Below are 27,206 nucleotides of genomic sequence, written 5' to 3'. Positions count from 1 at the left end.
CACACACACACACACACACAGAGAGAGAGAGAGAGAGAGAGAGAGAGAGAGAGAGAGAGAGAGAGAGAGAGGTGTTCCCTATTTGTCCAACAACCATCCAGTAGCCTCCTGCTTACAGTGTCCACATCTACTTACTCCGGAAAAAAATTTAAAAATGCTAAAGTCCAGAAAACTATTTGAACTGTTGAGGTGGTGGTCCAAAGAGGCCACCACTTTGCTTGCTTGCTGTTCTAGAAGGAGCAAACCCAAGCAGCTTCTGGATGTTCTGGAAGTGACAAAAAAATTATATAATTGAAATGTCTTCTTACAAAGGAACATTCAGCACAACAAACTAAACAGGAAAAAAAATCATATATGTGCAGAATCAATGCAGAGTATATACAGGATATATACTTATATGTTTTTCATACATAACATGCTAACTACAGGAGTGTCGAAACCAATGCAAACCCATGACTTAATGTAAAGATTGAGCTTTTGAAAACTTTTAATGCCGTTTTAAGTAGATACAGTAATTCTGACTTATGAAGGAAGGAAAATTAGATTTTTGAACATCCTATTGGTTATGAAATCAGTACAGACTGAAGCTTGGATGGAGGAAGAAAACAGGTCGTGTCCACTTGAAAGGAACCCACACCAGCGATTTCATTAAACCACATAGAGCCTAAATCTGGATCATCAGACAAGAATTTAAAATCCAGTCTTCCCAAATGTGAGCCATTGTCTTAACCACTGCATTACCTAACTCAGTGATACAAATCAATCTCAGCAGTTAGGCTTCTAATGGTTATCACATTTTCAACCCAACTAGGCCTCCAATGTGCTATTTTGGGTGCATATTTTCACATTACACTCCTGTTTTTTTAAGTTCTTTGCATATTTGAGACATCAAAATAAAACACCTGTTTTCTGTAGCGAGAAAAGTACATACTGGAAGAGCAACTGAATTAAAGTATCTTAAATATCTTGTACGTTAATGAGTAACCTGTAGATAAAGCAGTACAGCATGGGCAAATATAACAATGGCAACATTCAGTGTCAACGATGTTAAAGACAGCAATGAAGGATTAATTATGACAAGATCAGAATATGTTCTTGATACTGAAGTTTGATTATATTCCATCTTAGTCATTTCTGGCCTACTCCTTGTTAAGAGTGCATGTAATAGTGTTCACACTACACAAACTGTTTATCTTACTGACAGTGGCTCCCAATAGTTGTTTGAAGCGTTAGTACTGATGCAGAAGTGTCACACTTGTACCTCCTATTAAACTTTTCAGTTTTTGAGTCATAAGCATGTATCTACCAGTATACTACTTACTTACATGAATGGCAAAATCTGACAAGTGTAGAAAACTAGGCAAGTGCCAGTAAACATCAAAATGGAAAAAAAAAAAATCCCGAAAGATAATCTTGGCAAAATCCAACTTCAATGTTTATCTTTGCACATCACAGCAGTTCATTTCAAATCATATTATAACTAGGCTATTGGTAAACATGGTTGCTATAATGGAACTACTTGGTTGCTGAAAATATGGTTCAACGCAATCCATTGCCAGAGTTACACAGATTATTGTAGAAGAAAATGATTAACATGCAGGATTGCATAGACAATTTTTAAACATTCATTCAAATGACAAGTACTGTCACATCTCATTTCAAATTCTGTCATAAAGTTAACAAAAGTAAGGAATAAAAATTAGCAGAAAATGTTGCAGGGTTGTATTGCACTGATAGCACATTGAGCAATCATTAATTAAAATTGAGCTGTCACTGTAAATTTCCACAAACCACATGCCATATAATATTTGAAAAATCTGTAAAGTAGGGGTAATACAACAGCATGAATGGTGGATGACTGGGGTATTACAGAACAAGAGTGGTAATTAATAGGGTTACTCTCAAATGTTTTTGGGTTTTTCAAGATTGCTTCTGATTAGAGTATTTCCAAGAAAGAAAGTTAGTACTGGCCTGTAATGTGAGTTATGCAACTTTTGTCTTTCTTGCCATTTGTCAGACTAAGATGGAAATGAGCTGTCAATATTATTATTTCCCCATGATGACTCAAAAGTATGAGTGAACACACTGGAAAGTCTGCAGTCGGCTTTCAGCAAGTCTACGCCTTCCAAAGAACAGTTTGTCACTGATTTAGTTCAGCACAAGAGAACCATTATTGAAGATGAAAGGCAATCATGACAGGTCACAAAAGCCAATACCAAAGAACGTGAACCTTGTCATCTACCAGGCTGCGTGAAAACTGAATGCCCGCCGGAGCTAATGGACCTCAATGGCAGTGTCGCCCAAGCGCTCCACTCGTCTAGTGAGTGCACCACCATTTCGCCACATGAATACACCGGACAACAGTGTCCCTCGCGGGCAGCATAAATATCGATGTACCTCGACCACTCAGTTAGTCATGTACTTCATCTGATAGCGTTTGTTACTATCTTCACCATATTACTGACTACTCGTCAATGACTTCACTTTGCTATTGGTTTTCCTCTTTGGTCCTGATTTCAATTGTGGTTTGTACTTGACCTGTTAACAGTGTTGTGTCAAAAGTTCACTGCACTTTGTTGTTGCATAGATTGTATTGACTTGCTCTTGGTGTGTCAGGTCTGCCGTTCTGTCAGCCCTGTTGCTCAACGCCAGCATGGGTTTGAGTCCCGTGCGTAGTCGATCTCCTCCCCTTGCGTCATCATCGTTTCTCTCCTGTTTTTCTGAAGTCAGCTATTCGCAGATATAGCACTTGAGCCTGGACAGTAATTGAAGAGGATCTCCGCTGCATTTAACAGCAAATTAAGTGCTCTCTTGGGATTGGGTCCTACCTCGACATCTACATGGATACTCTGCAAATCACACTTAAGTGGCTGGCAGAGGGTTCATCGAACCACCTTCACAATAATTCTCTATTATTCCAATCCCGAAAAGCTCATGGAAAAAATGAACACATATATCTTACATCCTGTCTCATGTCAGTGACATTCTCTCCCCTGTTCTGCGATAATACAAAATGTGCTCAATGCACTCAATTAATCCTACCTGGTAAAGATCCCACACAGCACAGCAGTACTCTACAAGAGGATGGGCAAGCATAGTGTAGGCAGTCTCTTTAGTAGATTGTTACATTTACTAAGTGTCCTGCCAATAAAACGCAATCTTCGGTTTGCCTTCTCCACAACATTTTCGATGCATACTTACCAATTTAAGTTGTTCATAATAATAATTCCTTGGTATTTCGTTGAATTTACAGCCTTTAGATTTGACTGATTTATCGTGTAACTGTAGTTTAATTGATCCCTTTTAGCACTCGTGTGGATGACCTCATAGTTTTCATTATTTAGGGTCAATTGCCAATTTTTGCACCATACAGATATCTTTTCTAAATAGTTTTGCAATTTGTTTTGATCTTCTGATGACTTTACTAGATGGTAAACGACAGTACCATCTGAAAACAACCTAAGATGGCTGCTCAGATTGTCTTCTAAATTGTTTATATAGTAAGGAACATAGAGGGCCTACAACACTATCTTGGGGAACAAGAGAAATCAATTTTGTTTTACTCAATGACTGTCTGTCAATTGCTACAAACTGTGACCTCTCCGATGGGAACAGAAATCCAGTCACACAATTGAGACAACATTCCATAAGCGCACAACTGCAATACAAGCCGCTTGTGCGGTACAGCGACAAAGCCTACTGGAAATCTGGAAACCTAGAAATCAACTGTCAATAGCACTCAACACTTTGCATGTAAAAGAGCTAACTGGGTTTCACAAGAATGATGTTTTCTAAATTTGTGTTGAGCATGTATCAATAGACCATTCTCTTTGTGGTAATTCATAATGTTCGAGCTCGATATACGTTATGTTGATGTTAATGATATGGGCCTGTAATTTACCTTTCTTGAATACTGGTGTGACCTGTGCAACTTTCTAGTCTTTGAGCACAGATCTTTCGTTGGAGGGTTGTATATGATAGTTAAGCATGGAGCATACTCTGAAGGGAAACTTATTGGTATACAGTCTAGACCACAAGACTTGCTTTTATAAAGTGATTTAAGTTGCTTCACTCCTCCGAGGATACCTGTTTCTAAGTTACTCATGTTGGCAGCTGTTCTTGATTCACGAGTGATTTAGAGATAAGGACAGGAAAATTCTGCGAACAATAACGCGAAATTGGCAATGTTGAGCAAAATAACATTAAATTTGCAATTTCATGATGTATTGTGAAATTTTTAATTCTGCTGTATGCAAATGTTATAAATCTGAGGACAGTAGTTCACTATTATCAATAATTGATTGTAACTGAATGTTAAAACTGCATTTTGACTTCTAATCCTCTCAAAACTGAGGATTGTGTATATCTTAAATTGAAAATATCTTAAATTGAAACTTCCTGGCAGATTAAAACTGTGTGCCCGACCGAAACTCGAACTCGGGACCTTTGCCTTTCGCGGGCAAGTGCTCTACCATCTGAGCTACCGAAGTACGATTCACGCCCGGTCCTCACAGCTTTACTTCTGCCAGTATCTCATCTCCTACTGTCCAAACTTTACAGAACAACTCCTGCGAACCTTAGACAAGGCTCAGCCACAGCCTGGCGGATGTTTCAAGAATGATATTTTCACTCAGCAGCGGAGTGTGCGCTGATATGAAACTTCCTGGCAGATTAAAACTGTGTGCCTGACCGAAACTTGAACTCGGGACCTTTGCCTTTCGCGGGCAAGTGCTCTACCAACTGCGCTACCGAAGCACGATTCACGCCCAGTCCTCACAGCTTTACTACTGCCAGTATCTCATCTCCTACCTTCTAAACTTTACAGAAGAACTCCTGCAAACCTTGCAGAACTAGCACTCCTGAAAGAAAGGATACTGCAGAGACATGGCTTAGCCACAGCCTGGGGGATGTTTCCAGAATGAGATTTTCACTCTGCGGCGGAGTGTGCGCTGATATGAAACTTCCTGGCAGATTAAAACTGTGTGCCTGACCGAAACTTGAACTCGGGACCTTTGCCTTTCGCGGGCAAGTGCTCTACCAACTGATCTACCCAAACACGACTCGTGCCCCGTCCTCACAGCTTTACTTCAGCCAGTACCTTGTCTCCTACCTTCCAAACTTTTAATCTGCCAATTAATTGGGAAAATTGCAGTTTTGTTAGTGGTGAGCACGACAAGACATCCTTATACTGAGTTTGGCTGAAAATGATACCAAATGTGGCAATAAAAAGACAGAATTTGGCAAAAGTGTTAACTAATTTGCAAAAATAAATGATTCTAACAAAAATAGCACCAATTTTGTCAAAAGAAAACATTGTATTTGGCCATAAAATAAAACGATTTTTTTCCTGTCCCTTTTTTTAAGATGTTGCTTGAGAAAATTCAGGTTAAATATTTCTGAAGTTGTTGGATACTGCATCTTTAAACACTTGGACAGAGAAGTTTCCACATTGAATTCTGTCAGTAAATGCTATGCATACGCAGTTCCAATCAAAAGCAGTATTTAATATCATAAATTGTGATGAAACATGGCTATTCTCAGAAGAAATTCTCCCAGCAAACCACAACATTGAGTGTGTGTGCACACAGAGATGCTGTGCACGATCTCTCTGAATACCTCTACAAGTGCATAAAAATCAAATATGGATGGGATGCTGCTTCGTAATTACAATGAACCAGCTCACAGCATGGTGAAAACTAAATCTCTTGAGTAATCTCGCATCTACACTCTTCCTCATCTATCCCATAGCTCTGATCTGTGTTGTTCTTTCTTGTTCCCACAGCAATAAAAACCACCTGTAAATGTCAATTTGAGTCTCCTGCAGCAGCCAAGGCTGTGAAAATAGTGACATCATATTGTTACATAACTTAAACAATGGAAAATCCATGATGGAATGTAACAACATTATAAAAAGAAGTTGCTACTCACCATATAGCGGCGATGGGAGATGCTAAGTCGTAGAAAGGCACAATAAAAAAGACTGTCAACAAATAAGCTTTTGGACAGCAAGGTCTTCATCAAAAATAGACAACACACACACACACCACTGCAGTCTCTGGCAACTGAAGCCCCACCGAGTGTGTGTGGCTTCAGTTGCCAGAGACTGCAGTCATGTGTGTGTGTGTGTGTGTGTGTGTGTGTGTGTGTGTGTCGCCTTTTTGACAAAGACCCTGCTGGCCGAAAGCTTATTTGTTGACAGTCTTTTTGTTGGGCCTATTTGAGACTCAGCATCTCCACTATATGGTGAGTAGCAACTTTCCTTTTCATAATATTGTCACAAAAGCAGTGTATACAAAGCAGCGGATACAAATAAAACCATTCGTTATAAAACAGAAGTGGCACCAAGTAACTGCTACCATTCAGGAATGCTTGCTTTTAAGCTATCAGAAACATCCAGCTATCACTTGAGTAGGTTAGGTTGAAGACTGTGAACAATAATTTAAGAAACACTAGTCTGACACCATTCATAGACAATTTCTGTGAAAATTCACACAACAAAGACAGGGATGGGTACATTTTCTACTTATCACCATTGAAGAAGCAATACACACAATTGCATTTTCTAATTTTCTGGATTCCAATAAGCTGACATACTTGATTCACTGCACCTGATATTACCTAAGTAACATTGAATTTTGAATTCTTTACAATTAAAATGCATCTCAAGAATACCACATACAAGATCTGTTCAAAAAAATCCGGAACTTAGTACACAAAATTTTTCTACATTTACCTTTTACTTATAGTGCATAGTCTCCTTCAAAATACTCTCCTCCACAATTGATACATTGCTTCTGGAAATGGAAACGGTATTGAGAGCAGTCTTAGTATGCCTCTTGCCAGATTGCGTGAAGCCCTGTCTGCACTACTATTGCATATCTTCACCATTTCAATGGGGTTGTCAACGTTGGAAATAAAGTCCACAGGGGCCATCTCTGGAGAACACGGAGGATGAGGCAGCACTGTGATTTTTTTTTAAGCGATAGTCTTGCACCAACAACCAACAGGGATGAATGTGCGGGTGCGTTATTGCGATGCGAGAGTCATGAATTGTCTCACCACATTTCAGGCCATTTCCTTCTCACGTATTCTCTCAGATGTTGCAACATGTCCCGATAGTACCATTAGTAAGAGTTTGTTACTGTGGCATGAATTCGTGATGTACTAATCCTTCTAAGTCAAAGAAAACTACCAACATGACTTTGACATTTGACTTGACCTGACAAGCTTTTTTTTTTTTGCTCTTGGAGAATCTTTCATGACCCATTGTGAAGACTGAACCTTGGTCTCAACATCATAACTGTAAACCCACGTCTCATCACCAGTTATGATTCTCTTAAGGAACATCTTGTTCTCGTTTGTGTGATCCAAAAGCTCTTCACAGATTACAAGGCGAAGCTGTGAGCTGTCGGACGAACTTGGCGGTAACACGATGCATTCCAAGATGTCGTGTCAGGATTCCAGGACATGAACCTACTGAAATGTTACATTCTTCTGCAATCTCTCAGAGACCGTCAGTCCTCAATTGGTATGCACAATTTCATTGACGTTTCTGACATGAGCATTGTCGGTAGATGATGAAGGGCATTCTGAACGAGGGTTACCTTTAACTTCTGTCCGGCCATTTTCAAACTGAGTGAACCACTTGTACCACTGAGTATGCCTTAAGCACTCACCACTGTAGGCTACCTGAATCATTTGGTGTGCCTCTGTAAAGGTTTCACACAAAATTTAGTACAGACACATTGCTCCTCTAACTCTGCCATTTCGAAATTCGCAAACTGTGCAACACAACACACTACTTAATATAGCATTTTACAATAACTAACAGATATACAACAATTAAACTTCCAGCAGTAGCATATGAAATGCTGTTACACATGTCAACCGAATTTCGCCCCAACACTCCACTGGCGCAAAATTACAAATGTTATGAAATTTTTTGAACAGACCTCATACATCAAACAAGGTAAAATGAAGATGTTCATTCCCCAATACTGTAGAAGAATGAAAGAACACATAACTACAGCTGGAAGCTCTGTGAGGATGTTTGTAAGCAATGCTGTTGTCTAGAGTACAGTTGCATAACCCAGAAGGCTGAAGTAAAATTCAGGAAAGCCTGCAGGTGATCAACAATTGATGCAATGGCTGACAGCTATCAATCACTCTAAAATCTTCCATACACTACATACATGTGAACAACAATTTCTTTCTCAGTAAAATGATCATCTTATGTACCATTTCTTCAACAACAATATGTCCTACTTTTCATGACTTCTGAAAGTGAACAACATGTGTACAAATCCCATAGGATGCAGAAATGAACGCTGCAATCAATTGTAACACTGATGCCTTGTATGATATATTTCAGACTAAAATGAGCTGTTGCCATAAAGTACGTATTGAATTTGTGACAAAATCATTTTGGCTAAGTTATTACAATAATGTAAAATCTGAACAGGACATAAGGAATAGAATACCCAAGATAACCACTCTCTGTACGGAGGCATTATTGAACAGTGAACAGACTCTCACAAGATACTGAGAATTGTAGTCTAGCTTACAGACACTCAAAGCCATAATATTATGTCACTCATAAAACAGCTCCTTACAAAGAATAATCATGCCTTCAGGAAAAGTAACTCACGTTACAGCTTGACAATATCATGAAAAGAATAGACAGTTGCTACTCACCACGTAGCAGAGTTGCTGAGTTGCACTATGAGCACAATAAAAAGATGTCAAACAAAGCTTTCAGCCAAACAGCCTTCATCAGAATTAAACACACACACAAATACAAATACAACTCACACACATATGACCACAGTCTCATGCTGCCAAGGCCTAGTGTGTGTGTGTGTGTGTGTGTGTGTGTGTGTGTGTGTGTGTGTGTGTGTGTGTTTTATGTCTAATTCTGATGAAGGTCTGTTTAGCCGAAAGCTTCGTTTCACAGTCTTTTTGTTATGCTCCTATCTGAATCTCCACTATATCGTGAATAGCAACTATCCTTGTCATTATATTGTCGTTATTCCATCCTGGATTTTCCACTGTTTTATTTTCTTTCATGTTAATGCTTTATTAACATAAAATATCTGGACAACAGTAAACACAGAAGACCAGGCAGACTCAGCATGTCTACATTTTTGACTGGTGTTTGAAACTGTACCACACTACCTCTAATTACAACAGATTCACAAATATCCAACTGTTTCAATGAATTTTGACTAACAGAATCAAGAATGTTGCACAGAGCAGCAAATGTTCAACACAAACACAAGCAACAAGTGTTGCTCCAAAGAAGTTTAATAAGACCACTAATGTTCCCTACACAAGCGAACAATTTATCAGATATGGTCACTCAACTGGAAAATACCAATGTTAGACAATCACATGGAAATATACAAAAAAAATTGACAAAACCTTCAATTCATGTACAGAATGGAAAAATAACCTTATAGTACTATATCACAACATTAGTGTTAAATATTTTGAGCCTATAATATTTAAATATCTAGGGATAATACTACAACATGATATTAAATGAGACAAACATGTGAAATAAGTAGTAGATGTGGTGATTTACGATTTAGGTTTTATTTGGGGATATGTGTGCTACATCTGTAAGGAAATCACACACTATATGCTAGTGCAACCAATTCCAGATGACTATGCCAGTGTTTGTTGTTCTAATCCAGCAGGCATGGCAACAGGGAATTTTCAAGGATTTGCTGCTATAATCTTAACAAACAAGTACAGCCCCCATGAAGGTGTAAATGGTGATTACCTGAATGGACATCTTTAAAAGACAAGACATCACAGAACCACTATTCAAGGAAGACTATAGCAATTCTACTATATCCATAATATAACTCTTTAAATTAAGGCTGAGAGAGATTAGATCACATAATGTGGCATATAGACAAATTTTCCCCTAACTTCAAACAGAATATCAGTAAATTTAGCATAATGTGCCTTCCTCCCAAGGACTTGTGGAGTACAGATGTAGATATATTATCAGAGCCAGTTTAAAGTCTCGAACTGTTTTCTATTCACTGAGTATCAAAGGAAGAAACGAAATACAGAGAGAAGTCAGGCAACACTTTAGTAATTATAGAAATAGCGGAGACTGAAAAGGATGGAGCATGTTCCTGTGGAATGTTTCTTAAGTGTTTCAGGGAAATTGTATGAAACCCATACCTGAACCAGGAATTAAGCCTGTACAAACTGAGTTCAGAATCCAAACAAAAAGGTTTGGGGTTAAATCCTAACCAATCTGATTTTTTCTGTCACTTGTAGAACAACTATTTTGCTGAGTTTCAGTACGGCATTTTCTTTCTGGAATTCATCTCCCTATGAATGTAGTCAGACACTGGTAATACTTCTATTTCCCACAGAGTGTGAAAGTATGAACTGGAGGGATAAGAGGAGACAAGAAGCAAGATTACAGCCTCACTGAATTGGTAGAATGCATAATTCCCTTGATGCTTATGAGAAATTTGTCTTTCAGCAATAGGCTCTCAGTTAGTGTCACAGAGTGGTAGAGCACAATAGTACAATATGCACAATTGGTTTACATAAGTTATTTTTCTGTATGCTGGAAATTTACACACTGCAAAATAGCAAAGTGACTTAAATTTAATAAAAAAAAAAAAAAAAAAAAATCAGCAACATTATACTATATCATTATTCACGGTACAAGAGTGTCACAGGTAAAACAAGAACATTTTTCTTCTTTTCTGCATATTCTACCAGTGTTTCATTTAGTATGGTCTATGGCATAAAAGGAGCTGTTCACAGAAATGACTTCCTGTTAGATTTAAAATGTCCTTTGTGACTATCAACCGCACAAACGGATTACAGGTAAAAACATACACTGGTATGCAACACTTAAGGATGTGTCACTTGTAAGGAACATACCTTGACAAAGTTAACACCGTACATAGAAAAAACTGCTACGGTATAGTACAGAAGGTAACTGAAAGAAATATGCAATAAGATGAATAGAAATGATACTTTTATTCAAAGACAATAATTACACAGTGATTTGTATGGTCCTCTGGACAATACAAATGGTGGGATATGGTTCTTCATAGGGCGCGCGATCACCACAGATGGCAATGCATGCTTTGCAACATGCCTCTATCCAGGTCACAAGGCTGGTAAGGTGTTCTTGTGGTGGTGTGTTCATTCCTCCACCAGCATAGTTGACAACTACTGGATGGTCACTGGAGCATGTGGACACGGATGCGCTGCAATAAGTCTCCCCAATGCATCCCACAAGTGCGCGATGTAATTTAAGTTGGCGGAACAGACAGGCCAGTTCATTTACTAATGTCCTATCATTCCAAGAGCTCCTCCACCTGTGCTGTACGATGCAGTCGCCCGATGTTACCCATAAAACTGAATGCAGAGCCAAATGCACCACTGAAAAGATGCATGTGGGGAAGCAGTTACAGTGTCACAACAACATCGACCAGCAAGTGTACCATGTTCAAAGATTTGGAAGTCAGTAGGCCCATGCAACACTGTGCATCCCTACAAAATAACACCTAGACCACCAAAAGATCATGTCTGACAATGTTCCTGGGTTAACTACGTGTTCCCCCTCTCGCTATTTGAGGCCTCATCAAGAATCATTACTCACAAGGAGACCACACGGCAACTGGACCTTTGTGATTTTTTTATATTTATGGTAAGTGAAGTCCAAAACTCTCAAGTTTCTGTTTCCCAAAGCAGTTTGATGCAACTCTCAAAAATACTAAATAAAATTGACTTTAAAGTTTTCTGAGTGTCTTTAATATTATAAAGTACTGTTGGCATTTTGACAGGCAGTGTGGTGCTGCAGCAGAATGCTCACCTACCATGTGATGGGGGGGGGAAAAAAAAAAAAAAAACAGTAGCACGCGAGACTAGAAACTGTTGGTTCCAGTCTTGTTTTGGTCATTACCCTTTTTTTTTAAATACCTTTATCATTTAAATATAAAATGCTTCGAATATATATTAATTAACACACATCTAATTGTAATTTTTATGAAAAACGCATTTCTTCTTATTTATGATTACATATGGCTCTAACAATCCAGTTTACATTCTCAATATAAATTCTTAATTCCCAATCTTTTATAGATTGCTTAAAAGAAAAAAAATAATAATTACAAATTGAACTTTTTTTGTCTTTATACATTTCAGGCTTCACAGAAATTTTTGTGGAACATGCACCTTTGTTTAAAAATTCATCACAGTCAGAAATTGAACTTGGACCGCTTATGTGGCAGGCAAACGTTCTGCCCGAGCGACCACTTCACGCCAAACTCTCAGAAAATTTCAAAATCGATTTTCTCAGGAATTTCTGAAAGACAACTGCCTTGCGAGATTCATATTTGAGTGCTGAACTTCACGTACCATAAATATAAAAAATCACAAAATTCCTACTGCCATGTGATTTTCTTTTCAGATAGTCTCTTATATGCTCTTGACACCTTCGAAATCGGTGCCACCAATGTGCAGGTGTCAATGCAACACCACAAACTGGTTATTGGACAAAAACGTCACTCTCATGTACTCAATGTGCCAGTGGATTGCATGCCTCGCAATCCTGTTAAATGTGACTGCAATTGCATCCACTGTTTAATGTGGATCCCTTCTTGCATACTGCACAATGTAGCAGTCATCTACTGCTTGGTTGACTGCAGTTGACCACCTCCTCTTCTTCGGGCAGCAGTGCCTGTGGTTTGGAATCCTCCCCATGCATGTGAAACAATGCTGTCAGCAATACCACACTCCTGAGCTGTACTCATCACACTTCGCCCTTCTTCCAGCTTCCCATTGATTCCTCCCCACCTGAACTCGTACAAATGTTATCTCTGGGCCACGCTGTTACAAAGAACACTACCACAGTGCCATACATGCTTGACGATTGTCGCACATTGTCTTTTCTCATTCATTCAGTTGCCTAATGTCATGGCACTATCATAACTTTGACCAGATGCCATGTGACATCCAGATTTATGTGCACGACTGGTAGACCTCTGGCAACAGCTGTCACACTTTCATTCATTTTCACTAAGTTATTAATGTGTTGTATTACTTAACCCATCTCTTCCTTTAAGTTCTGCAGAGCAGTGTATTTTCACAGTTTGCATTTGGCCAGTCAATACCCTTTACAGAAGTAATTAACTATTCACAAAAATTATGACATATGGTATTAATGAATGATCATCTGCTAAACACATGAACTGTTGATTTTCACAAACAGACAATTACGAAAAAGGACCAAGTTTCTGAACTTAGCTTGTCGAGGAGCCACAAGAAATCATTTCTTCCAGTTCAAACATTCATCAGTAAGTTCACCAAGATATTTGGAGCAGTCTATGCTACCCTCTGACTCCTATTCATGTATTACATTACAACTCATTTTGTCATGCAGTACTAAATATATTTTCTATGCTGAGAGTTCGGTATCCCTACTGTATTTCTGAAGGCATTTTAAACTGACTTAATCATGCAAGACCATTCACACATTCCTTTTTTCTCCCTTTTGTTGTCTGTTTCAATGGTGAATCAAAGAATTACTGGAGCAGTATACAGGGTAGTCCATTTTTTATTCTTAAAGGATAAAAGAAGTCAACATACGAATTTACAATTTCTAAGCTGTGACAGTGTCTTAAGGCCCATGATTCTTATAATTTTTAAACAGATTTTTCACCACCTAGATCATAAAGGTTATTTCTCTTTATTACAACATTTCTGGAGAACAAAAATCTCTTCTGTAAAAGTCAGCAAGGATTCCACAAACAGAGATCTCTCAAAATTAAGCTCACTCTGCTTGTGCAAGAGATCCTAAACACTGTAGACAAAGGTGTCTAGGTTGATCAAATGTTCCTTGACATTCAGAAGGCATTCAACACAGTTCCACATTGCCACACTGCCATATAGTGAACAAAGCACAAGTTTACTGTGTATCAGACTAAATTTGTGATTTAAGTTAGGACTTCCTTGCAGACAGAACTCAACGTCATTCTTAACAGAATAAAATCAGTACATATAAAGGTAATTTTGGTAGTATCCCTATGCAATGATATAGAGCCATTACTGTTTACAGTTTAGATTAATGGTCCAACAGATAATGCTTAAAACTCCATAAGGCCATTTGCAGATGACGCTGTTTCTTTAGGACTGTCACAATGCCACAAGATGAGGAAAACAAGATGACCTGTAGAGGATCGACAACTGGTGCAAGGACTGGCAGTTGACTCTGAATATAAATAAATGTAATGCACTGTGGGTAAATAGGCAAACAGATCTACTATTGTTCAGTTACACTACTGATGATAAATCATTATAAACCGTAACTACTGCAAAATACCTAGGAATAACCATCCAGAGCACCCTTTGGAAACACCACATAAACAGTTGGGCTCAGACTCACTGGGAAAATCTTAAGGAAATATAATTCATTAATAAAAGAAGTGGCTTACAAAGCACTTGTTTGCTGGTTCTAGTGTTTTTCTCATCAGTCCGGGACACTTTTCCAGATTAGGATTAATAGAAGGTGTACAAAAGATCGAAGGAAGAGCAGCACATTTTGCCACCACATTGTTTAGTCTGCACAAGAGCATTACAGGGATGCTCAGCAAACTACAACAGTGACAGATCCTGCAAGAGAGGCACTGCACATCAGACAGGTTTGCTGTTGAAAATGCAAGAGGAGTCAGCAAAATTTCCTCCCATATGTATTTCGTAAAACGACCAAGACAAAAAAAAATGTTGCAAATTAGAGATCATAATAAGGTTTATCTACAATCACTGTTCCCAATGTCATTCATTAATGAAACATGAAAGGAAAAGGGAGAAGAAAATGTGGTACCAGAAGTACCCTCCACCACACACTCTGTCAAATGGCCTGCTTTGTACAAATGCAGATGTTAAGATCAGTTCCAGTTATTTTTCATAAGTATCTTCAGATCTGGTGACCCATATAACAGTTAACCTCAGTCTGTGTCAGTGTCGAACGAGTATAATGTCTTGCTAATTCATAAAGCCTTGAGCAGGTTATTTTCCAAGTTTCTTTTTATTTAATCAAAATAAATTGCTTCAAACTCCAGGACAGCTTACTTTGTCAAATCAGCAGAGAGTAGGTTGGCATGATTGTACAGCAGCAACACTTGATACCAACTTCTTGGTTGTTTTTCTTAAATTGTAACTACAAAGTGTGCTAGATGCTGACAACAAATCTCGGTTGTGACTATCACACCTCTGGGAAGCAATTTCTAGTACTCATTATCATCTTTGTGCCACGAGATGCATAACAATGTCTGTTGCGGATGTACATTGGTCTCTGCATGGAGAGATGATTTCTGCTGAGGCTCAGAAATTAATTTTTTCTGTTGAAGTTAACTTAAATGCACCATAGCTCATCATCAATAATGACACTGGGTAGGAACACTTGTTCTTCAGAAGCAAAAATGTAGGTATGGCAGTACCCATACACCTAACTTTCGGATCGGGGCTACTGAGTGGACACGGATGATAAATGGTCACAGTTCACACCTGCCAATTACTGAGTACACTGATATGGTCATAACATAAAATTTAAATGGTCTTATTCAAAGCACACTGATCTCCCTGAAGTCTTCCTGAATGCAGAGAATCACTCACATCAAAACTACCAACGAGAAAACCACTTTTTGGCTTGATTTAAACGATGGTACTCTTTGCATACACAGCACAAATAGTTCCAGCTGCCTCTATCAAAATTAAAGCAAACAATGTTTCTCCAGCAAACACACTATTTTCTATTGATCGTGACACTTGTTAGTTTCAAATATGCAAAATTCTATATGTATAATCTCATCAATAATACTAGCACTTCAAGAAAACTAAAGTCAATAAATACATTTTTAACAACCCTCATACTCAAAGCTTTAAGGTAAATTTTAATATGACGGCAAATTGGGTGTTCCTCACTCGCAACCTGCACTAGCAATTAACACATCAATAGTGTTCTGCAGTGTTAACTGGGTTTGTTGTGAATATTTTGCACTGAAACTCACAGTACAAAAATAAATAATTTTATGTTTGCTAAAGTGTGAGATACAGCACATGCTGTAGATTGTATGTACAAGGTGCAATGAGATGGAAAACCTCAGGTGGTGATGAGCCACCTTCAGCTGCTTCATTGAGGGCCAGGCAAAAAATTTCTGGAATGAATCACTATTACTAGTTCAACATTAACCACAGTTTCACTTGTGTATACTTGCCATTAATTGTAATTAGCACAAGATTACATCCAAAGATAAAAGACATTTTGCTGTAAAAAGTTCTAACATTCTAATATTCTAGGAATCAATAATTCTCTTCAGATATTATGGCTGAATGCCTCCCTTCCAATGTCAAGGCAAGCTAGCAGCTGACACATGAGTAAAATTTGTACTTATTTGTTCCTTGAGAAGCTACAACATTCTGATGTTTCAACCCAAACTTTTTGTAATAATGTTGAACTGCTGAACCTGCAGCTTCTTATAGAAACCAAACAAAATTATTTTCGGCTAAAGTGCAATTATGGTGTACCAGGCTCTTCCACTACATGCTCTGTTGGCAATCTGTTTCTTTTGGTCACAGCCAATAATATGGTAGTATGAGGTAGCCAATCAGAATCGATGAATCTAACAATTTCCTTCGACAGAAGATACAAAGTAATTAAATTTGTTTTTGATATGGAAAGCAAGAAGAAAACCAAATATGCTGTCAGGATGAACTGTAGTGTAGACCAAGGCCTAAATTAGGTTGGAATGTGATAATTTGATTGTGAGCTGTCAAAGCCAATAAATGTAAATAGAAGCAAACTAGATGCACTGACAAACTGGTCTGTAGTGACGCCTGAGGCCTAAGTTACAAAGGACTGTGATAATTCTGTTGTGACTTGGCAAAGCCAACAAATCTCACCAGGAAAACATGATTGCTATAATAGACAACATGTAGCTTAGCCTGAGATGTAAGTTCATCATTGCAATAACATATTTGTTTGCGTTATTTCTGATTTTGGTGAAAAGTCTCACAATGTGGTTAAAGTTTGACTTAATAGAGGAACATCCCAGCTAACTTTACTTAAGAACCACAGGAACTTATGAATGAGCATTCTGACTGACTACTGACAAGAGACTCACGATTCATCATGATTACTTCCCACCATTCACCATGCATATAGCCAGTTGCAGCTGTCCCACTAATATTTATTTGTCTCTTGTAGCGGAAGTGAGTTATTACCTGATGACAGTCAGATATGCTGAAAACCTGCTCATAATAAATAACATCTGTTTATCACCATTACAAATGTCAAATTACAATTTTAATTTAGATGATGTGACAAAGGTGTTACAGTGTTATTCTTTTGTGTGTGAAATGTTGAACGGCTTAGACAGAGGTCTACATATGAAGTAAGAAATGATACCACACACAAATAAGACATACTGGCGATTACGTCACAACTATTATCCACTGAAGCATATAAAACTCCATTCAAACTACAGTAGGAAAGTTCTATTGTTGAAAAGATAATTTTGTTATAGCAAACCTACCTGTCTAATAGACATTGTACAAAGAATGTACAAGAAGATAAAGGAACATTCTGTGTAATCATCTCCAGGCAGATTCCTGTGAGACAGTCCTTGGATCCAAGAAATTGGAACAAAAGGTAATCTTGCAACAACTCTTCCATCAAAGCTGAATGAAAAGTTCAGACATCTATGACTTATAGAATGCTTTAAACATTTTAGGCATTTGAAATTTCTTATGTAAGATACTTACATACTATTAAACATGCTCAAAAGAGCAGTGAAGGCAAAACCAATTGCAAAAACTGATTTCATTTTCACTAATGACAGATCTCTATTATTGTTCTTCAGTTTCTCTTCTTCTCTTTCTATTTTCTTCTTGTGTTGTTTATCAAAAGAGTCACCATGTGCCTCTTTGCGTTTCTCCACTGAAATTAAACAAACATGTGTCATTACATTAATTTATTTACACTTTTCCATTAATTTGCAGATGATATGAACTCAAAGTAAAGTTATGTATATATTTACCACCATTTACTGCACAGAATAATGAATTCATTAACTTACATTGAGCAGTCTTAATCATGATTCAGACTGTAGTGAAGTTCCATGTACACCCACTCTCCTTTGACCAATGATGATAAAACTTTTTTCAGCGAATTGATCTGTTGGGATTACGTGAGATGTGAGGTGGTGATGGTTTGGTTGTGCACTGATAAAGGAGGCAATCAAAGTGCCATTACAAAAAGCATACTTTTTAAATGGAGATTGTGGTGACTAACCTGTAGCATGGCCCCAGGCCTAGCATATGTTTTAGGCGTATTATTTGTTTAATTGTAAGTTATACATCAGGACTATTTCATTTATATACAATGTGTCTCAGCTGAAAACCCTCGTCTTCACAGTACAGTTTGATGTTGTCAAGGTTTTAGGTGTTAATAACTAGAACAATCTCAACTAAAACAAACAATGATAGTTCAAGTACACGTGACTGGGCTATCAAGTATACATGATTGGATAAAAGTTACGTAGTGGATCCTTTTTCATTATTAGTAATAGGCCATAATCTAATATACCTATTCTGAATTTATCTTGGAGTTTTTGTTTTTATGACGAAACTTATGTGTGAAATATGGCATGGACACAGACAGCAGTCTATGATACAGCTCAGTCTTACTGCAGCCTTTTTTTTTTTCCCACTGGCTTGGCCAACTTACACCCAAACTATCACCTTCCAACCCGACTAAGAGCTCAGGCTATGCTCCAGATCAGTCTGTTACCACAGCTAGTAGGATCAACTCCCACACTCTGGCCCATGGTTTTATAAAGCCGAGCACCATAGGGGTTACATACGACTGAACAATATTTGCCTTAATAGCACAACTGCTCAAAGCTGACAAAGCTTTATCTTATTCTCCAGTACTTTCAAGAAAGTAAGAATCATGTTTCACTGATTTGGCATTGATAAAATGGACGTAGGTGTCGAAATCACATTTTTTAAGAGATCTAAACAAATATAACTGCTTTGTAGAACCTATCTCTGATTAACTATAGCATTGTATGTGGTGTAAAAAATAAGTTACTTTACCAAAGTGATTGATTTTATTTACTCACATTTCATGAGTGACTATGTTGCTTATAACACAACAAAAGTTAGTGTAGTCCAGTGCCCTCATATTTGGCCTGAATATTATAATTTAAAACAAATAACTGACAAACTGACACTTACCAATGTTAAACATGGGTCTTATGGTGAAAGTTTACACTAGGGAGAATGTCATACTCGTGTTTCGTGCAAGAATGTTATCAGTGCTTGACGTGAAGTATGGTGGGAACAAATGAAGGTGTATCAGCTGTTTGCATTATGCAGCCAATGAGAGAGCAGCAGACAGATGACATGTTTTGAAGTAATAGATTCAGAAGAAAGGGTAAAATATTGCTGTAAATGAGGATTATAACTGCTCCTTTTGAGTAACAGCTACTTAAACTGTACTACTATCTGCATCTGCAAACCAAGGACAGTGTTGCAACTCATGATATATTCGAAAAAGCAGTAAAACATTTCTCTGCAATCGATCTGCATGAGCATACTGAGTAAGGGATGTATGTTTTTTTATTGAATCATGGGAGGAGTTAGGTGCATCATTTTTTTTTTCATTAAATAATGGGTGATGGTAGGTGGATGAATGTTTATTAATATATCAAACATGCAACTCATTATTAATAAACATTGATCCACCTACTTTCCCCATAATTGAATTAAAAAACATTGACCACTTGCTCCAAACGAAGGCTTTTGTTGCACTTCCAGATGATTCCATTCACACAAAACTTTGAATCTTTAACAGGCACTTCATACCACATTTGATACATTTTAATGTCTCTGCAATTAATTCATGAGATATGCACTAACAGATGATTCCACTATACGGCTCTCGCTGCCATTAATGTTTCTCTTGAAACACATTAATACAATGAAAAGCAGCAAACAAGATAATAATTTCAATTTTGGTGCTAGCAATACATTGCCTCTGTTCTCGTCTCTCGTTGGTTATGTCAAAGACTCATCCCAGTGACTATGCAAAACTGATGTGCTACCAACCTATGAATAGTAGATAAGCACCGCCGTGACTACCGCTGGCCATAATCTAGACTTTAGCTATGTCTTACAGTATTTGTATACTTTATACAGGAGATTATGGACACACAAACAATTCATCTCTACACCTTTACCTGTTGATTAGATTTAGATTTTAATATTACTTACAGAAAGTTTCACATAGATAACTTCACTAGATATATAGACCTATACATCTATAAATAGTTTCAATCAGATTCTAAATGCTACATATACTTACATCTTTTACTCTGTCTCTCTACTTCAGCTTTTAGTTTCTGATATTTTTCTGTTCTGTATACCATTAGCCATGTAAGACCTAAAAAAAGATATCATTTAGCTGTGACTATTGTACTGAATTTCAGTAAACACAATCTACACAACTTTCTTTAGTTGCATAACAAAATAGCGAAACAGCTTCATAACATTTGTATGGCAATTAATAAAAGTAAAAAAGCTGTAATAAGTAAGATATTATTTATATTTAATAACAAACATCAGAATTCACCAAGCAAGAAGTGCCAAATGCGTGTGTCAGTTTTTAAAGGACTTGCTCTGAGGGATCAGCTAAGATTTATAGTCTAGCAAAAAGCTGTTTCTACTACAAACATTAAAAACTACAAATGCAAACAAATCCATTTTAAGTACTGTCTACCTCTACAATCGGTACATGACTGAGAAGTGCACAGCACAGCAAGTGTACTGGTTATTATGGCTTTTTCCAATTCCATTTACATATGGCACGTGGGAAGACTGAGTGCTTAAATGCATACTTAATTAGTCTAATCTTTTCTTTGCAACCCCAGCATAGGAGGGATAGGGGGGGGGGCAGGGGGGGGGGGGTCGGGGGGGGGGGGGGGGGGTGACCGGGTGGGATTGGGTAGGGTGTTATAGTACACTCCTAGATTCATCCCTTAAAGTTGGTTCTACAAACTTGCTAAGTAGGTTTTCATGTGATAGTTTGAATCTTACTTCAAGCATCTGCTAGTTAAGTTCTTCTTCATCTTCGTGACATTTTCCCATGGGCTGAAAAAACCTACGGCCACTTGTGCTGCCCTTTTTTTGTATCTATTTAAGTCTATTTGGTACACGTCCTACAATACGTGAGCAATATTCCAGAATGGGTCGCATGAGTGTTTTGTATGCAGCCTCCTTTGTAGGCTGATTGCACTTTCCTAGTGTTATACCAATAAATTGTAGTTTGCCATTTGCTTTCCCTACGACTGAGCCTTTGCGATCGTTTCATGTCATATGCCTACGTATTGTTACACCCAGATATTTGTACGAGTTGACTGATTCCAACTGTTACTCACTGATAATTTAGTTACAAATACTACACTTTTTGTTTCATGAAGTGCATAATTTTATATTTCTGAATGTTTAAATCAAGTTGACAATCTTTGCATCACATTGAGGTATTATCAAGATCTAACTGAACATTTGAACAACTTTTTTTGAATAGTATTTCATTACAAATAACTGAATCATCTAAAAAAGTATTGAGTTATTATTAATACCAGCTTCTTTCAGACAGCATTTCATTATAGATCCCTGCATCCTCTACAAAAAGTATTAAGTTCTTTTAAAAACTGTCCATAAGGTCATTAACATACAACATGAACTGTAAAGATCTCAATGCACTGAGGCACGCCCCCAAGCTGCTTCTACATCTGTCGATGACTCTCCATCCGAGATAACTTACTGCATACTTCCTACCAAAAAACACTCAATCCAGTCACAAATTTCACTTGATACCCCACACAAAAGTACTTTTGATAATAAGCATAGATGTAGTACTGAGTCAAATGCTTGTCAGAGACTGAGAAATACTGCACCTAACTGCCTGCCTTGATCCAAGGCTTTCAGTTATTTCATGCGAGAAAAGTGGAAAATGGGTTCAACGTGATTGATGTTCTCAGTATCCATGCTGCCTGGCATACAGGAGGTCATTCTGTTCACGATACCTCATTATGTTTGAGATCAGAATGTGTTCTAAGATTCTGCAACAAATGGGTCTCAAAGGTAGTGATTAAATAGCTATGTCATTCAACATTAAAGAGAGATGTAATTTTACTGACACAATGATCCTCATAAATTTCGGTTTGTGATGTTACACAGCATCAAATTAAGTTTTCTGCAATGTCAAGGAATTTGTGGAAATGCCTTGTTCCTTTTGGTGCTACACAGTTTTCAAATCTGGTTTGAAGTACTGTCTTCATATGCAAAACCACTTCTTCTTTCTTGATCAGACAATAGGTAAAGCCTTTAATATTATCCTTGCAAAAGACATACTTGTCCTGTACTGTGAGAATATGGTCTGTGGTTGGTCTTTGTAGGCTGGCTTTACTTCACATTTTGTTGTTCCTCCTACTCCATCAAATGCATTTTTACCATGGCAAGATGAAAAAAAGTGCCATTCAGCCAAAGTCTATTTTGTGGTTGCACAGACTTGAAAAATTCTTTTTGTTCTTATATGGACTACCACTTCCATCTGAAAAGTATATCAGCTTCTCAACCTCGGGAAAATTTTCTTTTATGTAACCTATTACATACTTTTGAAACACATGTACACCAAATGTGTTGTGCTATAAGTAGTCAATTGCAAATTGAAAAACTGAAAACTTCATCTTTCTCATTTTTAAAGTAGATAATAAATTGATGCACTGTTGCCTGGTCATTAACCCAGTGGTACCCCTGTATTGCATCCTGAATCACAAATGTAAAATTTTCTACAAAATCAGCTAGCACTATGCATCCAGCTTCATGAAGTTGCACTTTTTTTGTCCTTAAAAAAACTCATTTTCGATTTTAGAAACATAGTGGTGACTTTCAAGTTTTTGTAAGTTATCAATTAAAGATTACAAGTACTCTTCCTGAGATTAAACCACTGTTATCATTTGTGCCTTGTCAGTTGCGACCCACTGTTTGAAGGTAATACTGTCTGGCATTTCCTCATCACATTCAATAACGGTTTCCTTACCAGGGCATTTATTACACAAACTCATCATGCAGTCATTACTGTTAGTGTACAGACCATGAAATCTAGTAACTCTTTGTAGTTAAGCTCACTGAATTTTGCACCCACAATCATCAGTTTGACATATTGATGATGTAAACACATAAGGAGTGTGTCACCGAGAATCCAGTGATAGTGTAAACTAAATATATGCCACAATTAAATTTTATTACAATGAAACAATAAACCATTTAAATAGGCAACAGCCATAAGATCAGTTGTAGAATAATGTGAATTAGCCTATTTCTCATTTTCAAAAATTCATATCTCTTTCACAGTTAGATATCAATGTTGAAATTTTTACGGTACATTTCCATCATATAGGTGTACAAACTGTGCAAAAATCATATTTTTATATTCCCACCTGAGATAACTAACCCCAAACTTTACATAAAATGAAAATTTTCAAAAATTCATAAAAAATTAAGGAAATATTTGCAAGTCTTCTTGCTCTATATGAAGCTAGTAGTGTACGATATCCAACTATAGGAAAAAAAATAGACTCTTGTAAATCACTCCTTGTTTGTTATTTTTGGGCCTAAAAAGTGGATTTTTGAAAATTTGGATACCAAACTTTGGAGGTTATTCTGACTGGTTATTTTTGAATTTCGGTTATTTTGTGTACTGGACAATGTTGTAGTGGGCACTTTTCTAAAATCAATCATGTCAATTGCAATGTTATAACTAACCCCGGTGCAGAGATATTCAAATTTTCGCTAATGTCTCCAGACTCAAAAATAGTCATGCGCCTACATATAAAAATGGTCACCATCCAGAAAAGATGCAAGATAAATTATTTAACTCTTTGTCTGCCATGTGAGTTAAATATAAATCACAGGAAGTGTTCTCTTAGGGTCCACGTGAAGTAAATACAACTCATGGACATTTTTCCATTTAAAGCTCCGTGGTGTAGTTGTAACTCACAGGAGCACGCTGTGACTCCGAGTTATAGTAGGTTATGGCACCAGTAACAAATCATGTTTATGGCCAAGAGCTCAAGAGTAGTTATTGACATTTGAATTTGTGAGTTATATATAACTCTCATGGCTTAGTCGTATTGGACTTTTCTTCTTTTTATTATTTGTTTATTATTTAGTTTGACATAATACACAGTAGATTGTAATTGCAAATCACATACAGTTTTATTGACATTCTTCAACTCTAATTGTAACAACAATGAAACTGAAAAATTTGGGTCATTCCACTTTGTTTCCCTAACACCTGTATGCACTGTGCTTTATGAAAAAACACTCTACACAAAAATATGAATCACAATTCTTAGATTTCCATGCATTTCTTGACATCTTGCTCTTGTCCAAATTCATTTTTTCGTAGCACACTGTACACCTACGTACGGCTGCTCCCATGTTCACAATGGCTCATCGGCATCTTCTGAATGGAGTAGTCTCAAAGTCACTTCCTCTTTGAATTCTGTGATTGTGATCTTGTTGTTGATGTATCGGTGAGTCACATAAGCATTTACCAGTGCTGACCCTGTCAACAATTCAATTGCAAGCTTCCTGTACCATGTCACACCCTGCCTTAGACAATGCGAATATGACTTAATTTGGTCAGAAAGGTCTAAAACGTGTTGATTGTTCAAGAAGCTGGTGTGCTAGATGAACACTTGTGCAAAAATTGTCTGTATATAAGATTCTGCCCTCATTGAGTAATCCACTCATAAGGCTCATAACAACAGAAGTGGCAAGAGGGACACCAGGATTAGCATTCTTCCCAAAGTAAACTTTCATATTCCAGGTGTAGCCATCCTTTAGACAAAGTTTGAACAATTTAATTCCGAATTTATGGCCCTTATTCTTTATATACTGAATGAAATTTAGCCTTCCTCGAAATGGCACAAGTGTTTGGTCAATGCAAATTTGTTTCTCCGGCACAACTACACTTTGAAATCACTGCAGTAATTTATCAATAAGAGGTTGAATTTGCGATAAGCGGTTTACCAATGGGCACTGGTTGTTATCGGAAAAATGCCATATACGTAAAAGCAGTTCAAAACGAATGTGTGACATAACATTTTTCACACTGTCGTGATAGAGCATATTTCTTGACCAATAATTTGGAATCCTCAGTTTTACATTTAGTGACATCCATAACAAAAATCCTAAAAATTGTTCAATTTGAGTTTTGCTGACATCAGTCCGCTTTTTCAGTCGTGAATTAACAGTTACTGAATGACTTTCTAAGACTCGTTTTGCATACAAACCAGTTTGTTGAGTCATGTATTCTAGAATTTCATCAGGTACAAAATATTTGAAGAAATCGTATGGTGTCTTGCCTTTGACAGTTAGTGCAACAGAAGCATTTACACCAGAACTGGAATGAATAAATGTAAAGTTTTTCATATTTTTACCCATAACTGGCCTGCAGACAATCTCATTAGAATTTGTTCTAAGTGTGTCATCCTTATCTTCAGAACTTCATGAGATCACACTTACTTCAATTGAACCTGAATCAACTGCAGTAGTTATGGCACTAACATGGTTAGAGGTGCTTTGTTGCCTCGTTATAACAGCTGTGAAGTTCGGTTCTTTGACTAGATGTGAACATAAAACTCTTCTTTCTACTTCACTCATGTGATTCCATCATCAGAGGTTCCGGTTTCGCTTCCGGTCTCCTCTGGTAAAAATTCGTTTGAGCTATCAACAAATAAAGACACAGAATCTTCATCACTTACGCCCATAACTTCATCTAAAGGCTGTTGTACAACCCTTTGTTCATCTTCGTAACTTCTACGAGACATTTTCTTCTGCTACTATATCAATTTGTTATAGAGCAAACAACACAATAAAGACTGTAGCAACAATGCAGGAATGAAATAATGGAACGGTACACAAATAATGCTGTGGAGTGAAAACCTGACAGGAGCACAAGTCTAAAGTGATTAGCAACATAGCAAATGACACACCTGGTACCTTTACAATGCGGCCATGGGAATCATATGTAACTCACACAAAAAAATTAAAAAAAAGGTACTAAAATGCCATATTTTCACTTTATTTGCACTTAACAAGTTTACTTGGAGCAAACTAAAGCAGGATATTTGAAAAAAAGTAAAATAGCTCCAAGGAGTCGGTAACCCAAATATACCAGGGCAATCATATATAAAAAAATTTAAATATTTAAAAATGGTCAAGCAACCATCACTGGACCACTTCATATGGATTGACCCTTTCTCTGGAACGTTTTTCAGTATTTTTTCATAAAACTAACTTCGTTAAAGTTTACAGTGGAGACAATTTTGCATAATAATCAATTATATATACATAAAACTGCAAAGAAAATAAATAGCTTATCTAAGAACTAAAAGACTTTCTTTATTATTTGAGAAAAACACATATTATAATTATCAGTTTCTATGAATTCTTCAGTTGAATAGAATTCGCTGTATTTTGGCCAAGTTTGTAATATGCTCTTACATTTATTAAATGGTACCGTGCGATAAATGCAGATAGTATACGCACTTTTTATAAGTAAATACTAACGTAGAAATTAAATGTAGAAAGAGCTGATCCTTTATTTACAGTTCTTTTAAACAATTTCGTGTTTGCATATAGATTGTGTGATACCTTAAGAGTTAAAATACAGGCACTGAAAAGGGAACTACCGCAAATAACAGCACATGTTCATTGTAAAACACAGTGTTAAGACGATCAGTCATTCAATTAACACTTCCAACGCAGGATGCCTATTCCCATGCCATTCACTCTGGCAAAAAAGGCGTGATTCTCTAATCACAGTTGTGTAGTTTTAACTAAAAATTCGAAACTTTAGGAAAATAAAAACGTGTTATTCCCATAGAAAAAACTGAAGATAAATTATTAATATCATTAAATAATCTCACCTTCTCCCAACAACGCTGTGCATACCGATATGAAAAGTATCAACAACGTATCAGCCCACATTTTGTCCCACAACACAGTACTCACACCACGTAACACAGCTGATCACAGTCAACAGTCAACACAACTAGGAACAATTTCATCTTGCTTTTTGAGTTTTT

General features: G+C 37.1%; 1 protein-coding gene across 1 annotated transcript; it reads right to left on the bottom strand.

Annotated features, from left to right (window-relative positions):
- Window positions 1-152: 152 nt before the first annotated feature.
- Window positions 153-27,193, bottom strand: LOC124613038 (calcium load-activated calcium channel). Its single transcript, XM_047141607.1, has 5 exons — window positions 27,048-27,193; window positions 20,411-20,488; window positions 17,806-17,980; window positions 17,577-17,721; window positions 153-265 (listed from the first exon to the last, which is right to left on the bottom strand). Exons 1-5 carry the CDS (start codon window positions 27,106-27,108, stop codon window positions 173-175), a joined length of 552 nt encoding a protein of 183 aa, XP_046997563.1. The 5' UTR covers window positions 27,109-27,193; the 3' UTR covers window positions 153-172.
- Window positions 27,194-27,206: the final 13 nt, after the last annotated feature.

The sequence above is a fragment of the Schistocerca americana genome, chromosome 4 (assembly GCF_021461395.2).
Source record: "Schistocerca americana isolate TAMUIC-IGC-003095 chromosome 4, iqSchAmer2.1, whole genome shotgun sequence".
NCBI lineage: Eukaryota > Metazoa > Arthropoda > Insecta > Orthoptera > Acrididae > Schistocerca > Schistocerca americana.
The sequence above is the reverse complement of the archived record's forward strand: the minus strand, read 5'-3'. Positions and strand labels throughout refer to the sequence as shown.

Coding starts and splice junctions, on each gene's coding strand:
- LOC124613038 (XM_047141607.1), bottom strand. CDS start 27,108: ATGTGGGCTGATACGTTGTTGATACTTTTCATATCGGTATGCACAGCG. Junction 20,489..27,047: donor CACAGCGTTGTTGGGAGAAG/GTGAGATTATTT, acceptor ATCTTTTTTTAG/GTCTTACATGGCTAATGGTA. Junction 17,722..17,805: donor TTGAGCATGTTTAATAGTAT/GTAAGTATCTTA, acceptor CTTTTCATTCAG/CTTTGATGGAAGAGTTGTTG.